The 15,879-nt window shown below is 36.4% G+C and overlaps 1 protein-coding gene across 3 annotated transcripts in view; it reads right to left on the bottom strand.

Moving 5' to 3' along the window:
* gpc5a (glypican 5a) overlaps positions 1–15,879 on the bottom strand; it is a 236,929-nt gene that overhangs the window by 152,214 nt on the left and 68,836 nt on the right. For all 3 annotated transcript variants that reach the window (XM_058789345.1, XM_058789354.1, XM_058789336.1), the window contains exons 3-5: positions 14,356–15,050; positions 10,680–10,819; positions 8,492–8,614 (exon numbers count right to left, since the gene is read on the bottom strand). In XM_058789345.1, coding sequence (XP_058645328.1) covers positions 8,492–8,614; positions 10,680–10,819; positions 14,356–15,050 — 958 coding nt within the window. The remainder of the gene's footprint in view (positions 1–8,491; positions 8,615–10,679; positions 10,820–14,355; positions 15,051–15,879) is intronic.

Here is a 15,879-nt window from a genome sequence, read left to right as displayed (position 1 = left end):
TAGATAGATAGATAGATAGATAGATAGATAGATAGATAGATAGATAGATAGATGGAGAGATAGAAAACAACAACAAAAATCTTCATCAAAAATGTAACATGGTGTCTGTTTATAACAAGAATAAATGCACTGCATTTCTGATATATACTGTAAAAGTAAAGCACTGGCAGCTGTATGCGTTAAGAATGCATTTAAGCTGTTTTCACCAAAGTCACTAGGAGTATAAAACGGATCAAAGCATAATAAATAAAAACAAAATACTATGACAACAAAAGCAGACTGCGATGAGAGGTGAAAATGGCCATACGGGTTGATGAAAGAACTCCTCACACACACACACACACACACACACACACGCACGTCAGTATGATTTCATTGCTGCTCTTCACAATAACCCAGAATCTGCTCTCCGTTCCCGTTCTGAGCGTAAGATGCTCCCAGGAGCTCTGAACTCTTCCTCAAGCACCTTGATATTCCTCACTGTGTGTATATCACCACAGGAAATTCAATTTCAGCTTCTGGGCCGAAATGAAACATCACCGAGGGCCGCGGGGCGAACTGAACCGAGGGAAAGTGATCGACGTGTTGACTGGCGGCAGACGTTTCCGGAAGAATGGATTCTGCTTTCTTTTCACCCAGTTTGTCAGGCTGGAGTTCAGCGCAGCCCTGTTATCTTCACGGTGTGCAAAACTGGTTAAAACAGTCAATATGTCCATCGTAATAGTAGCGTAATGATGCAGAACTTTAGTTTTTTAACCAAACTGGTTCAATAAGACATTTATTTATTAAAAGTGCAAAGACAGACGACGTGCCAGCGCTCCGACAGAAGATCCAAATGTGCTTCACACGTGCAGTGATCTCAAGGTTAGACAGCTTATTAACCTAACACATGAATGTAGCTGTTGTAGCTGACAAGCATGGCCTAATTTATAAATAACTATAAATATACATTTAGGGAAAGCGAAACGATTGCGGAAAATGGGCGGGAAGGGGGATTGCAGCACAGAGTGTAATCATCATGAATAAAACATGACGATCTTGTTGATTTTGTGTGTGTGAGAGTGTTTGTGGATCGTCTGGGCAGGAATTATAATTTCGCTCCTCAAACACAAACGTCTCCAGCTGCAAACAAGCCACAAACAAACAGCCTGAGACTTCAGCATTAAGCACTGCTAAACATGGAATAATTCCGCACAACTCAACATCAGGAATAAAAATCGTAAGGGATTTAATGTATTTAATGTTTGCAATTTCAAATTTCACTCAATAACTCCCTTTAATAACTCCATTACTAGTTCAATTTAGCACTTAGCAATTGTAGTGACAATTCTTTTAGAATTAGTTCTAATATAGATAGGCTAATATATTAAATAAGAGGATCGGTGACGGCGACAAGTAATATGCCAAAATAAATAATTCAATGAATAAATGAATGAATGAGTGACTGAGAAATGTCCTGACATAGTAAGTAAAACATAAGAGGTATTGTCAGTTATGATGATGCAAAAATGAAATGAAATGAAATGAAATTAAAGCTGATGTCCTGATACAGAAGGAAAAATAAGTAAGTAAATCAATCAATCAAACCTGATGGTCCTAATATAATAAGAAAGGAAAATATTAAATAAGGGGACCAGTAGCGTCGGCTATTATTAAAGAAAGAAAGAAAGAAAGAACAAACTGATGGATTACACACGATAAGATCAACATATGCCGTGTTCACCCTGAAAAACAAATACTCCTTTGTGTTCCACAGAATTTGGAGAAGCATGTGGGTGAATAAATGGTGACCATCCATAAATAAAGCACATTTTTATTCTTGCTTGATTTCAAACTAACCCGCCTCCTTCCAGACTCACAAATCGGATTTTAAGCCTTCAGATCCGTCAAATTCTCCATCAGAGACGCCTGTTGTCTGCAAGCGCCCAAAGCAAATGTTTGTACACTTGACCACTACAGGAATGAATTACTGTGATTCTCTCTCCTGTAATGCACAAGTCTCAGAAGGACAAAGCTTGTCAGGACGTCCTGCTGACAAAGGTCCGTGTCAGCCGGAGGAAAGGTCTGCCAGATTCTTTCAACTGTTTTCTCAGAAGCTCAACACAAGCAACATGAAATGTTCCTGAGACCAGATCCTGAGTTTACATTTTTCGCTTTTATATGCATCATAAATAACTCTGTGAGATCCATAGAAGGCTTTAGTTGGTGACTAGAGGCTACTCAAGGCAGTATGGCTGCAAAACACATTTCCAAGTATTGAGAAAAACTCTCAAAATGCCCTAGAAAAGCTGTAGACACAACACTCAAAGAGCACTAAAAACACTCTGCATAGCAACCACTCAGAGCAGCCCAACATCAAAACAGCTAGTTTTGTTTTCTTCATAAAATGTTTCCAAAAGCAAAGCTACAGCAGCCTACTTTTACCAGAGATCAAATCAGCAGCAGCTGCAAGGTTAACCTGAAACTGCAGGTTGGTGATTAATAATTGTGTTTTCTATTATCAGTAGCATGTATTAATATTCTACAAGGTCATATTATACCTGAATCATTTGTCATTTTCCACTGACTTTAGAGATACATAGAGACGCGCAACGACAAAACCTCTTTATCTTTATGAGTCCAACGCAGACATACATACTTAATACAAGAATGAATCTTGGGAAAACATGATCAGGTTAGATGAAAAAAATTAAATAAAACTATGCATAAAGAAGATTATCATTACTTTTAGGATAATTAAGAATTCTTGCATTAAACAATTTCCTGCTACTGTTTTTTTTTTTTTTTTTGTATTCTCATTGTATTGTGTATTCTCATTATATATATATATATATATATATATATATATATATATATATATATATATACACACACACACACACACACACACACACACACACAAATGGGTATTTTTACATATTTAATGATTATATTTTATATATTATTTTGTAATAAATTCATATTTTATATAATATTTTGAAAACATTGGTTAATATGAATTTAAATTAATATTATATTTAGTATTGATATTAATGTGGTCAATAGTAATTTGTATAAAAATAATACTGATTAATATTAATTACTTATTAATATATTAATTTGTAATGAATAACATGCCACTTTAGTTTTACTTTTAAATACTTTTTGAAATTTACGGTGGTTTAAAAATATAAATATTATATAAAACATTTCATTATATATAAAATATTGTATTAAAATAATAAATAAATAAATATTTTTCCTACACTATTTTTGTAAAATTGATCTATAGATTCACAAAGTGAAAAATTATCTTTGGCACACCAACAAGTACACAAAATGCTCGAAAGGCATAAAAAATAATAGCCTATTTGATTCCAGTTTGAGGTGAAATATGACCCAGGCACGTTTTCATAGTCATTGTTTTCATAAACAGAAGAGCAAAAACGAAGCTTTCTGTTTTCATTACATCCGTAATGAGTGAACTTTCCTTAAATAACATTAAGGTCACACTTTCACCTTTGTTTCTGCATCTGCTCTTATTTATCAAGGCTAATTGCCGGTGGTCGTTTGGCCCCGCTCTCGGACATGCACCGTGGCCCTTTCAAAGTGACCAGGGCCTAATTCGCTCGTTTCAGGCCCAAGTGGCCTTGCTAAATCAGTCTGTCGCCCTCCGTCCTGTTTTATTTGTCCTTTTTATCCCTCTGTACTGCAGACACGGGGCCTGGGGCTGTGTGCTTATTTATCACCGTTACCTCCGGTGGGCTGAGCGTTAAAAGCGGTGGCCTGAGGTGCGATGGAGGATGAGGCTGCCATACATAAGTAGACCGCTGTGACAAAGTCAGTATGGAGTGAGACAAGTGGGCCAACTATTGCAGTAAAACAAAGATCGCTGCATTCCTCCGTAGTCTTAAAGATGCTGGATTCATCAGAGAAAGTACTAACTACTATAGAGTTACAGAACATCTTTGACCTAATTCATTATGTATTTTATTCCAAGTTTACCCTTAAAAATGATAATACCCTGGTATAGTGATGTTAATAATATGTTATTTCACAATTTCAGCAACCTTGAAACATATCATGTGGTACTGAATTATTACCGCAATGTACCAAATTACTTCAAAGAATACTATGGTAGTGCCTACTTTTGAAAACCATGATAATTGGATTAAAAACATATTCATAATATCTTCCTTGGCCTTCATCTTTCGTGTTCATTCATTTGAAGCGAACAATTGCTAAACCAGGTAAAAAATAAAATTGTTTTAAAAAAAACCTGTAGTCGCTTTTTTTTTTTTTTTTTAAGAGTATTGTTGATTGTTTGTTTCATTATTTAAAATTTAATATTAAAATAAAATTTTAACATCTATTTTATTTGAGTTCAAATTATTTATTTTATTATATATATATATATATATATATATATATACACATACATACATACATACATACACACACACACACACAGTGGGGCAAAAAAGTATTTAGTCAGCCACCAATTGTGCAAGTTCTCCCACTTAAAAAGATGAGAGGCCTGTAATTTTGAGCTTAAAACGGTCTTCTTATCGTTTACCTAAAGACTCTTACGAACTTTGTCAAAATGCTGGCTTGCTGCGTCCTGCGTACATACATCGGGGCTCGAGGCACAGACTTTTTGTCTCAACTTCTCCTAATATTTTTAATTTTGTCACTACATGCCGGCGTAAGATCAACTGTTTGCCTTCCATTGGTGTCAATCATATAAATTTAATATCGGTCCCCTGCGTGGAGAATAAACCACTGCCGCCTTCTTCGCATAGCCCGATTCATGCTGCATTGTTTAATGCCCGCTCTGTGAATAATAAGACGTCATTGTTACTGTCTACAAACCACCTAAAATTAAGTCACATGCAGCATTTATGTCTGATTTTGCTGACTTTTTGACAATGCTGACCCCAAAGTTCCATAGAATCCTTATTGTGGGGGACTTCAATATTCATGTGGACCAAAGTGACTCTGTAGTGGCAAAGGAATTTTTATCATTACTGGACTGTTTTAACTTTTCGCAATTGGTAACGAGTCCGACGCATTGTAAAGGTCATACACTGGACCTTGTGCTTACAAATGGCTCATTTGCATCTCAGTTATCATCTGTTGACATTGGTCTGTCAGACCACTCAGCTCTCTTCTTTGATTTGGAATTACATCGACTAAGTGTGCGTACCCCTCGAACTGTAACATTCCGGAAGTGGAATTCTATTGATCAAACAGCTTTTTCGAATTCTGTTGTTTCCATTTTGTTTGCATTGAACACCATTGGACAAGAAAGTTTCACAGTTGAATAATATTCTTATTGCTAACTTAGACACTTTTGCTCTTCTCAGAACACACAAGGTTACTTTTGCTCGTTCTGCTCCATGGTATAATGACAATCTGCGCAATAAGAAGGCTGCCTGTCTTCTGGTTGATTACAGAGCATTAATTGAGTCTGCAAGATCTTCTTATTTTTCTCAGACTATTGAAAGCAACCAAGGAAACCTGAGACACTTGTTTCAAACTATAAATTGTCTGCTTCAAGTTAATGCTGTTTCTACCATGCCTGTTTCTCAGCAGTTATGTAATTCATTCCTTCAATTGTTCAATTCAAAAATTGATAATGTTCATAAACAAATTTCCGTTGCACCCGTTTCTACTACCTCATGTCACTGTTCACCTGAGTTCACTGGGGTTTTTCTTATTAGATTTCCTCAACTTGATACTGAGACTCTTAAACGGGAGGTATCTAGCATGAAATCTACCACTTCCTTGCTTGACCCTATTCCCACTAGCTTATTTAAATCTTGCTTTGATGCTTTGTGTCCTATTGTTCTTAGTATTATAAACTACTCCTTACAGACTGCGGTTGTTTCAGCAGCATTAAAGATTGCTGCTGTAACCCCTGTACCTAAAAAAGAAAATGTTGCACTGGACGATTTCAGTAACTTTCGTCCTATTTCAAATCTCCCGTTTTTTGGCAAAATTACTTGAGCGTATTGTTGCCTTTCATTTGTGTAATCATCTCACAGTTAATAACCTTTCTGAACCTCTTCAGTCGGGTTTTTGTAAATTTCACAGTACTGAGACGGCCTTGGTCTCAGTCACCAATGATTTGTTGATGGCTTCTGACTCTGGTGCAATATCTATTCTTATTCTTCTTGATCTAAGAGCCGTGTTTGATACTGTGGATCACAGTCTATTCCTTACTCGTCGTGAAAGAGTGTTTGGTGTGTCTGGGACTGCCTTGAAATGACTGAGGTCTTATTTTACTGACCGTTCCCAGTTTGTTTCTATGGGTGGTTATAGGTCCGAGATTAGCTCTGTCTCAACTGGTGTCCCTCAGGGGTCGGTTTTAGGCCCTTTACTTTTTAACATTTATTTGTCACCTTTAGGCCACCTTTTGAGATCACTCGGCCTTCATTATCATTTGTATGCCGACGAAACGCAGATGTATATACATTCAAAACCTCATGAGCGCTGTAAATTTTACAGTTGCGGAAATGCTGATAAATTCCTTTGTCGTCTCACGGTTAGACTATTGTAACGCTCTTTTAGCTGGAGCTTCTAAATCTACACTCAAGTTGCAATATGTACAAAATTCAGCCGCCAGGATTTTAACTGGGACTAGCATTGGCAGCCATATACTCCAGTGTTAGAATTATGATGGTTCAATTTAAGACATTTTTTTTTTTTAAACTTGCATTTGCTTATTGATTTTGTATAGCTTTTTATTGTATTTGATTACATTGTGTTCAGCGCTTTGAGAAGCTGCTTTTAAAGGCGCTTTATAAAATAATGTTTATGTTGAAAACAGTTGATCTTTTTATTTTATTTTTTTATACTACCAACTTAAAAGTAAAAATTAGGACTTACATGATTATTGTTAATTATTTGACAGTATATTGTTTTAGCATAGTTTTTCTGAAGCAAACTTTTAGCTATTAGCTGCATAACTGTGATTACTCATTTTCTGTGAAAATTGGTCTTAATTTACATACATTTTCGAAATGCACCCTTATTTATTTGAATAAAATAAGCTGATTAATCCTGCACCAAAATCAATCAAATTATCATTTAAATTGCAAAAATAGCTGATTTAATCAATAAGCAAATAATAATGACTTTACTGCATTTATTGGAGATTATGCAACAACAGCAGTTCATTTTATAACCTCAAATCCCATGTTCCTGAGTGTCCACTAGACGGCGCCTCTGGCAGTAATAACTGTCTGTCTTGCCTTTCCTCGCCTCGCCTCATCCCGTGAGCGTTTACTGCTGGACGATAACCTCTCCTCTTGAAATATGCTCCCGCCTGCCATCTGGCAGCACTGACAGCGGGGAGGAAATACCACCGGCGATGAATTTATGGGAGCGTTGAGGTGCTGACAGGCCAGGTGAGATAGCAGTGTGAGGAGACGGATTGGATGAGAGGGGAGGAGAGGAGAGGATGCTGCGGATCCATGAACAGCTGGCCTGTCACTTATAAAGCTGTTTATGGTGAGCGGGAAAAACGCCAACAGAGACCAACAGCATATAAACTCATTAATTACACAGACGGAAAGCTCACACGAGTCCGTCTCCATACACACTCCTGTGCAATAACGAGCAGCCATAGACTAGTTTTCATTTAACTTCCACATTCAATTTTCTAGTAAAGAAAGGGTTTAGTTTATAAAAAGCAACTTAAACTCAATATATTTTTCCCTTTTTTACTGGAAATGGTGAGCACTTATTTAATAATTATATGAATATTGAAATAATGATAAAATTATTATTATTATTAATCATCATCATTAATAATAATAATAATTTATAATCACAGTTAAACAGCTACAAGCTAATAGTTTGCCTCAGAAAACAACATACAAAATGAACAAAACATTTACTGTGAAACTGTATATATTGTATAATAAAATAATGATATATATTTCCACTTTTTACTTTTAGTTTTTAATAATAATAATAATAACAACAAGTAGTATGTTATAAACAATTGTATTATTATTATTATTGTTTTTTTATTATAATAAAATTATATTATATAAAAATTATAATAAAATGTATTATTACTTCAAGATGAGCAAATGCATTATTTGATAAATATATAATAAATGTACATTATTTTTAACCTAATTAAAAAATATATATTTACACTATGTAAAATATTCCATTAAGTATCTTAATCTAAGCATAAATAAATAAATAACCTGCCTGCATGTGCAATACTGGAAATATGCAAAACTTCAAAAATATATCCTGATTAATAATTAAATCTATTTATCTTCTTTTTTTTTTTTTTTTTTTTTTAAATCAACCTAAACAGCAAGTATAGACATGCGTATAAGCAATTCTTTCTGGAAAAAACCTTGGTCATTATTCACACCTAAAGAAGCTGACAGAAAGAAAGCTTTATGATTTATGCCATGCTTATGGACATGATGGTGAATAATTGCAGCTCGAGGCAGAAGATGTGCAGAAGATTCGAGATGTCTACCTGGCCACACCAGCCCCGTTCCAGCAGGCCGTCCCGTCTCCAGAGGCCAGGTCGCTCACACACAGCTGGTCGGCCAGGCCGCCGTAGAAAGCGCGGTGCAGACGCAGACTGCTGAGGAAGTCTCTGCAGACACACAGAGGAGTGTTTCACTGTCTGTCCAGCAGATGGAGCGCTAACACAGCTGCAGCTTCAACAAATTTTACCAGAATTAAATCTTCCAATTACTACAGCTGTCAAGGACATAATACTGTAAGAATGAGCATTTCATATCTAATGCTGTTTATGTGCATAAATCAAATATAAACATATCCACCAATTCACTTCACTGGCAACCAGATACATGTTTGTTTGTTTTTCCAAAAGGACCCCCAACTATTTTACACTTACAGTATATTTTGGATATATCGTATTCCCTTGTTAAATGTTAAATATTATTGATTAACATTTTGATATTAACTTGTAAAATATATTATTTAAATGGTCCTGATATCACTGTTGTCGGATGTTATATGTATGGGTATATATGTGTGCATATGTGTATGCATGTATGTATATGTATATATATATGTGTATGTGTATAGTAGAAACTTAATTTCCTGTAAAGCTGCTTTGCAACGATTGTATCATAAAAAGCGCTATACAAATAAACTTGAATTGAATTGAATTGAATTATCGTCCACCCTCAGCTTCATGTGAAGCTATCACTTCACTTACGGACCTTTTTCATAACTGGACTAATTCAGAGATGATTTTACTTGGGGACTTAAACTTGGACTGGTTTTCTCATATATCTGATCCCTTCAAAAGTATAAATCTTCCCACACGGTTAAATCACAAAAATTCTACTAAATCCACGTTACTTGATGTCATTTTAACTAATGCTCCTCATAGATTTTCTGCAGTGGGTGTTTTTTGTAACGATATTAGTGATCATTGTCCTGTGGTTTGTGTGAGAAACTGCAGGATTTCAAAGGGTAAACCTCGTCTTATTTTGAAAAGGCAATTTAAATATTTTAATCAGCAAGCTTTTTGCAAGATATCTATAATAGTGATTTATATAATGTCTCACAGATACCTGATGTTGATTTAGCCTGGGATTTTTAAAAGTACTTTTTTGACTATATGCGATAAACATGCACCTTTTAAAAGGTTTAGAGTGCGAAATAGAGATAATCCCTGGTTTAATGAATCCATATCTTCACTTATAAAAAAAAGAGATGCTGCATGGTCTAAAGCAAAGAAAACTAATAATCAAATGGACTGGATAAATTATAGAACATTAAGAAATAATTGTACAAAATTAGTAAAAAGATCTAAATGTGATTATTATTTAAATATGATAAATGAGAATATTAATGATCCATCTTCTTTTTGGAAACTGACCAAATCAGTTTCTGGTCAAAAAACTTTTACCAGTCTACCTGATTATTTCAAATTAAATGAGAGTATAGTTAAAGATGGATAGACAACACATTATCATGGAGAGATCATATACTGTAGATAGTATGTGTAAAAAAAAAAAAGCAAAGAATCCACTTTCTCCGTAGATCGAGGTCATTTGAAGCAAGTTAGCAGATTCTTTTATTTATTTATTTTTTATGTGTGTAATTATGAGTGTCTTACAGTACTGTAATTCAGTCTGGTATATGAGTTTATCTGTTAGTCTAAAAACAAAGCTAATGAACTTACTAAAAATGTGTTCCAAAATAGTGGGTCAACCACTTCAAAAAGCATATGAACTATCTTACCATGATAAGATTAGCCAATAATATTGTCTCTGAGCCAAATCATGTGTTGCCGTCCAATTGACGGTATAAGATCCCAAGATACAGTCGAATTAAGTTAAAGAATTCATTTGTACATTAAGCTGTATTAGCCTTGAATAACTCATATAAAAATAAATCTGTTCCGGAGATTAAATTTTTTTGTTATGTGTGAGAAAGCCTTGTTAGTCTGGTTTGTTTATGTGATAAGGTATTGTAATTCTGAGTGAACCTGCTGTAATGCAAGACAAATTTCAGACTCCGTCTGACAATAAAGTGTATCGTATCGTATCGTATCGTATCGTATCGTATTATTCTAAACTGTGTAAACATCATAACACAAAAAAAGGATGAGTAGATGCGTCCAGAGCTTTGGCTGCAGTATACAGCATGTGTTGATGTTAGCAGCTGTTTTCCAGGCTTACTTCCTCCTGTTGCTGAGCGTGTCGTCTGTGTTTCTGACCACTCCTTTCAGAGGAATGGAGTCTCGTCCGGCGCTGCCATGCTGCCCGCTGCTCACCTGCTCCGCCTGCTGTCTGACGGGGTGACCGCACACCCTGCGCACCTGCACAGATCACACACCGTTACCAACAGATCGACACGCACACTCACTATTACACACACTAACAGGATATTTAACAGTGACTGAAGCTCAGGGCTGTGACACTTGCACTTCTGCTGGTCAAAAGGGGTCGATGTGCCTGTAGTAACATGATCAAGCACTAGGTGATGCTGCTTATTAACTCAAGCAGTAACAGCATTAGCAAGACTGTGAAGGGAAGAGAAATAGAGAGTGATTGTTTATACACAACTACAGGAAAGTGAGATTTTACAGGAAAGAGGTGGTAAGAGCACACATTTAGATGTTGTAAAGTGATTGACTCATTCACTTTTACTGGATATATTGACTCATTTACTCAGTCAGTCGTCTCAGCATCAGATGGCACATCCATGGATTGTACACAGACTGTCTGGTTTGGAGACAAAAACGGCAGATCTGCACCATCTGAAGCCAAGTCTGAAACCACCTGGTCCGATCGGACTTTTCTCCTACAGTTTTCAGAATTTAAAGTCTCTTTATATCTATTTATACCATGGTCTTGTCTGAATACTGGATTCTGACTGGCTGGAACTAGGGTATGCATTAAAACCCTTTAATGCACAGGTAGTTCCAAGTCTGTTTAATCACAGCTCTATATTAATGCACTGCTTTAATTGATGCACACAAACCCACACAACACAGAGACAGAGGGGTCAGAGGTCACAGACTGCGCTGCATACACAGAAACTTGTCAACGCTGGCCCACGACTTTTATTAATAAAACAGCAGAGATACTAAATCGCTACATTATATTCCTCAGCAACGAGGTGGTAAAATCGCTGTTTTTTTACATTTGAAGAGAGACACGCATTTCATGTATTACAATAATATTATCACAGACAAAAAAATGGCAAAAAAAGTCAACATCTCTTCTACATTGTTTTAAGGATTTAAACATCTGCTATATTCATTCCTGATTAATGTGATTAATTAATAATAATTTGTATAATATAATGTAATATGTCTTTTGAACATCTTTAATATGCATAAATACAGGTTTTTGATCAAATAAAAATATTGGCTAAAGTGGCATATAATTAAATCAAAGATTAATATATCAATATATAATTAACATTAAATAGTTTTAAATTTAAGTAATTTTAATTAAATCAAACAAATTACAATTAATCACATTAATATCAATATTAAATATTTAAATAATATTAACCTTTTCAAAATATTAAATATATATACATATACATACACACACAGATGCCAGACACTCTAGAGACCAGGGGTGCTCTAGACACTTCTTGAGTTTTATGAAGATCATCATTCCTTCAAATCAACTGGGATAATTTGGACTTAATTTACACAGGTCATACAAACTGTTTTTATTGTTCTTATACTAGTCGTGACCCTCAACCAGTGACAACACCTTATTAGAGCCTAGATTCTGATCCAGAATCTGATCCACACCCGACCCCTGCAGATCTAGTGTCACTCGATCGCTGACAAATCCATGCGGTTTAAAGGGCTTATTTGTACACACACACACACACACACACACAGACGCTCCATCTGCAAACCTTCGCATTTCAACAGCACCACCACAAAACTATCTGAACATGCGTACAGGATCCCACAGAAGCCCAGTATGACTGCAGGCGTCCAGCACACATGAGCGTGGCCGGCCGTCCCGCTGCAGCTGCCCACACACAGAGTATTTTGGGAATGTTCTGGGCTCTCTGGCTGCAGCATGGCATGTGTGACTGCGAACAACTCATGTTCAGGCCGTACCACATTCCACGCCGTCCACACAGTAGTTACACCACGGCTTTAAGACCAAATTCTCAAGGCATGAAAATTGCAAAAATGCAAAGGCCAGTGTCTGGGTTTGAAAGAAAAATGTTCACCGATTTGTGAATGCAAGGTTTTTCGACATGATAAAAGTAAACAAACGTTTAACCTTCAGGATTTTAAAACTAAAATACATTCTAAATCTCACATATCAAATGCTGCCATCAAGTCATGTCAGAATATTATACACTTTGTGAAAAACAGAAATTAGTATGTAATTGGCCTATGCATTGTTTAAGTCCAGCCAAAACCGTTTACAACATAAACATGACTTTTTCTGATCGTAATATATGATATGACACCACTGAAAAATAATTAATAACTGTATAGATTTTATTGATTACTCTTGTCCCATACAATTTTAACTTCATTAAACACATTGATTGCCATACATTTAAAACTATAATTTAAACAAACAAACCAAAAAAATAATAATAAAATAAGAGATGTTGTGATGTTTATTGTGTGAAAATTAAAATGTATTTTAAATACAAATACAAAATGTATTTGTATAATATATTACATATATAATAATATTAATTATCATCATTATTATTATTATGTTTGTGCCAGGTTTTTTTTTTCTTTTCTTTTTTTTATGTTTGTGGTATTTTCACCACACAATTCTTAAGCAATTATTCCCCTAATAAAAGGTTATTTTTTTGTAAAACTATTTATTATAAAATTAAATTACCAAAAAAATGTGAAAATATTTACTATTAATTGTTGTTGTTTTTTACTTAGAATACCTAAAATGATAGCTTTGAAATTAGCCTTAGGATGACAAAAGGTTTGCCTAATTTGTCCAAAATGTTAAATTTACAACTTTATTTTCTACACATTTTATTTTCTAAAAATCCATCCAGCTAATCTGTCTTACATATAACATATATACAATTACCAGGGAATGCATGAAATTAAAAAGTTCATATTTTGAAGTTGCATTTGATAAATCATCTGCCAAATGCACCAAAACAGTAAACAGTAGAAGACTAAGAATATAAAATCTAAATGATAACAATGACACTTTTATCCAAAGCAATAGTTCATTAAAGTGACCTTTGAGCAACCTGGACTCATGTCATTTGCTCAAAAGTAAGTGATGGCATATGCACGATCAATTTGGATAGGGGGATTAGGGTAGCCGATTTCGGAAAGGCTAGCAATAGCGAGTTAGCTTTGAAAGCAAGATCCCTACTCCCCCTGTGTAATCACTCTGCAAAGCCATGCCTCCTCCAAAATACATGAACACGCTCCGTCAGAGCAGAGACTAACCTGCGATATGATGAGAGACGGCATTGGTGGATGAGAACCACTGAGAAAACATTACAGTACAAAGCGCATAATATTACAATAATGACGCCTTTCATTCTCACTGGAAGGCAGTGATGGCGTATCTGTGTGAACAGAATGCGCAGAGATATGCAAATCCATATTTTGACAGGCAGGTAGGACAGCCTATCGTAATGTTCGGACCGAATATTTTGATTGGACGAACATTTTATGGTCCTACGCCTTCCACAAATTATATAAATACATTTAAATAAATTTAGACCACTTAACTTAGTGATTGCCATCGGATGTGAAGAGACTTTCAACTAACATAAAAAAAAAAAAAAAAAATGGCACCTACCCTGCCTTTAATTTTTTTTTTATTACCAGACCCATTTATCAAACTCCCTCCCAAATATCCCGCGTACCTGTGCAGAAAGTCGCGGCGCGTTCCTCTGTGCGTGGGCCACGGCGTCCCTCACCAGCTCGTGAACTTCCAGAAGCACTTGCTCCAGATCCTGCGTCCCGTGCATGCGGGTGGAGAGCATCTCTAACGAGCGCACAAACTCTCTCCAGTGGGCGTCCACTTCGGCCAGGCTGGCAAGACAGCCTCGCACCACGTTGAGGCAGTAGCCCATGCAGGGCTTGCTGGCGGTCAGACCCTGGCAGTGTGGGCAGTAGCTCATCCTCAGTAGGCCGCGTCTGCACTCGCGGCTGAGCTGAATGTGGTCGGTCGTGTTGATGACCTCCACGCCCAAGTGCAGCGCCTGGAGGAAGACGCGGCCGGGCAGCGAGGCGCGGGAGATAAGCGCGGCGAGCCGACCCGGGGCTCCGCCGTAAGGCCCCAAATCCCGACAGGTGGCGCGGACGCACTCGGCGTACAGCGGAGACAAGCGCAACAGATCCGGCTCCACCAGCCGCTCGTAAACCAGGGGGAAAAGGGCGTCAAAGAAGCGCTGCGAGGCTTCCTCCAGACTGAGCTCGGAGCCCAAGACGAAGAGACCCACATCTGTGAAAAACTCCCCGACAGGAGCCGCTGCGGGACCAGCCAGATCACGGTACGTGTGCAGGAGGACTGCGTGAGTGTGATTCTCCGCCTGACGCACCAGGGAGTCCACAGTTTCTGGAAGACAGACGGGAAAAAAAAAAGATATGAGAGACATTTCAAAGCTAAGTTATGATGTTCAAAATATGTTTTTGTTTGGAATGACATGATGAATCATTCACAATAAGCTCAGGGACATTTAGAAACAGTCCTGTTCAATTTATTGTTGACTTGCAATGCTTAGAAATGAATAAAACACAAATGTTAATGTGCTATACAGGTTTTTCCTTTCAAACTGTTCAATATACACAGTTCAAACGGTTTTTTTAAAGAAAACAATACTTCTATTCAGCAAAGATGCATTAAGTAAGTAAAATGTATTTATATAGCACCTTTCACAGACAAGGTCACAATAAAACAAGTCAAACATACACGCAATCAAATATAAAATAAAACATAAAATCAAAACCAATTAGAGACCAAATATCGCAGAAATTTAATAACAGCCAAGCTGTACTGTTAATTAAAAGTTTGTCCAAAGAGGTGCGTCTTTAGGTGTCTTGTAAAAGAGTCTACAGAGCCCATAGTTGTCAGTGTCAGAGGGAGAGCGTTCCAGAGCCACAGCACAGAAAGCACGATCAACTTTTGTCATTAAATTAATAAAAAGTGACAAAACTAACAACTTAAATAGGGCCCCTCCAGAGTTCTTATAATATGTGACCCTGGACGACAAAACCAGTCTTAAGTGTAAATTTTTCTAAATTGAAATTTATACATCATATGAAAGCTATAAATAAGCTTTCCATTGATGTATGTGTTGTTAGGATCGGAAAATATTTGGCCGAGATACAACTATTTGAAAATCTGGAATCTGAGGGTGCAAAAAAATCTAAATATTGAGAAAATC

The sequence above is a fragment of the Onychostoma macrolepis genome, chromosome 01, assembly GCF_012432095.1.
Source record: "Onychostoma macrolepis isolate SWU-2019 chromosome 01, ASM1243209v1, whole genome shotgun sequence".
NCBI lineage: Eukaryota > Metazoa > Chordata > Actinopteri > Cypriniformes > Cyprinidae > Onychostoma > Onychostoma macrolepis.
Note: the sequence above shows the minus strand (reverse complement) of the source record. Positions and strands in the feature narration are given on the sequence as shown.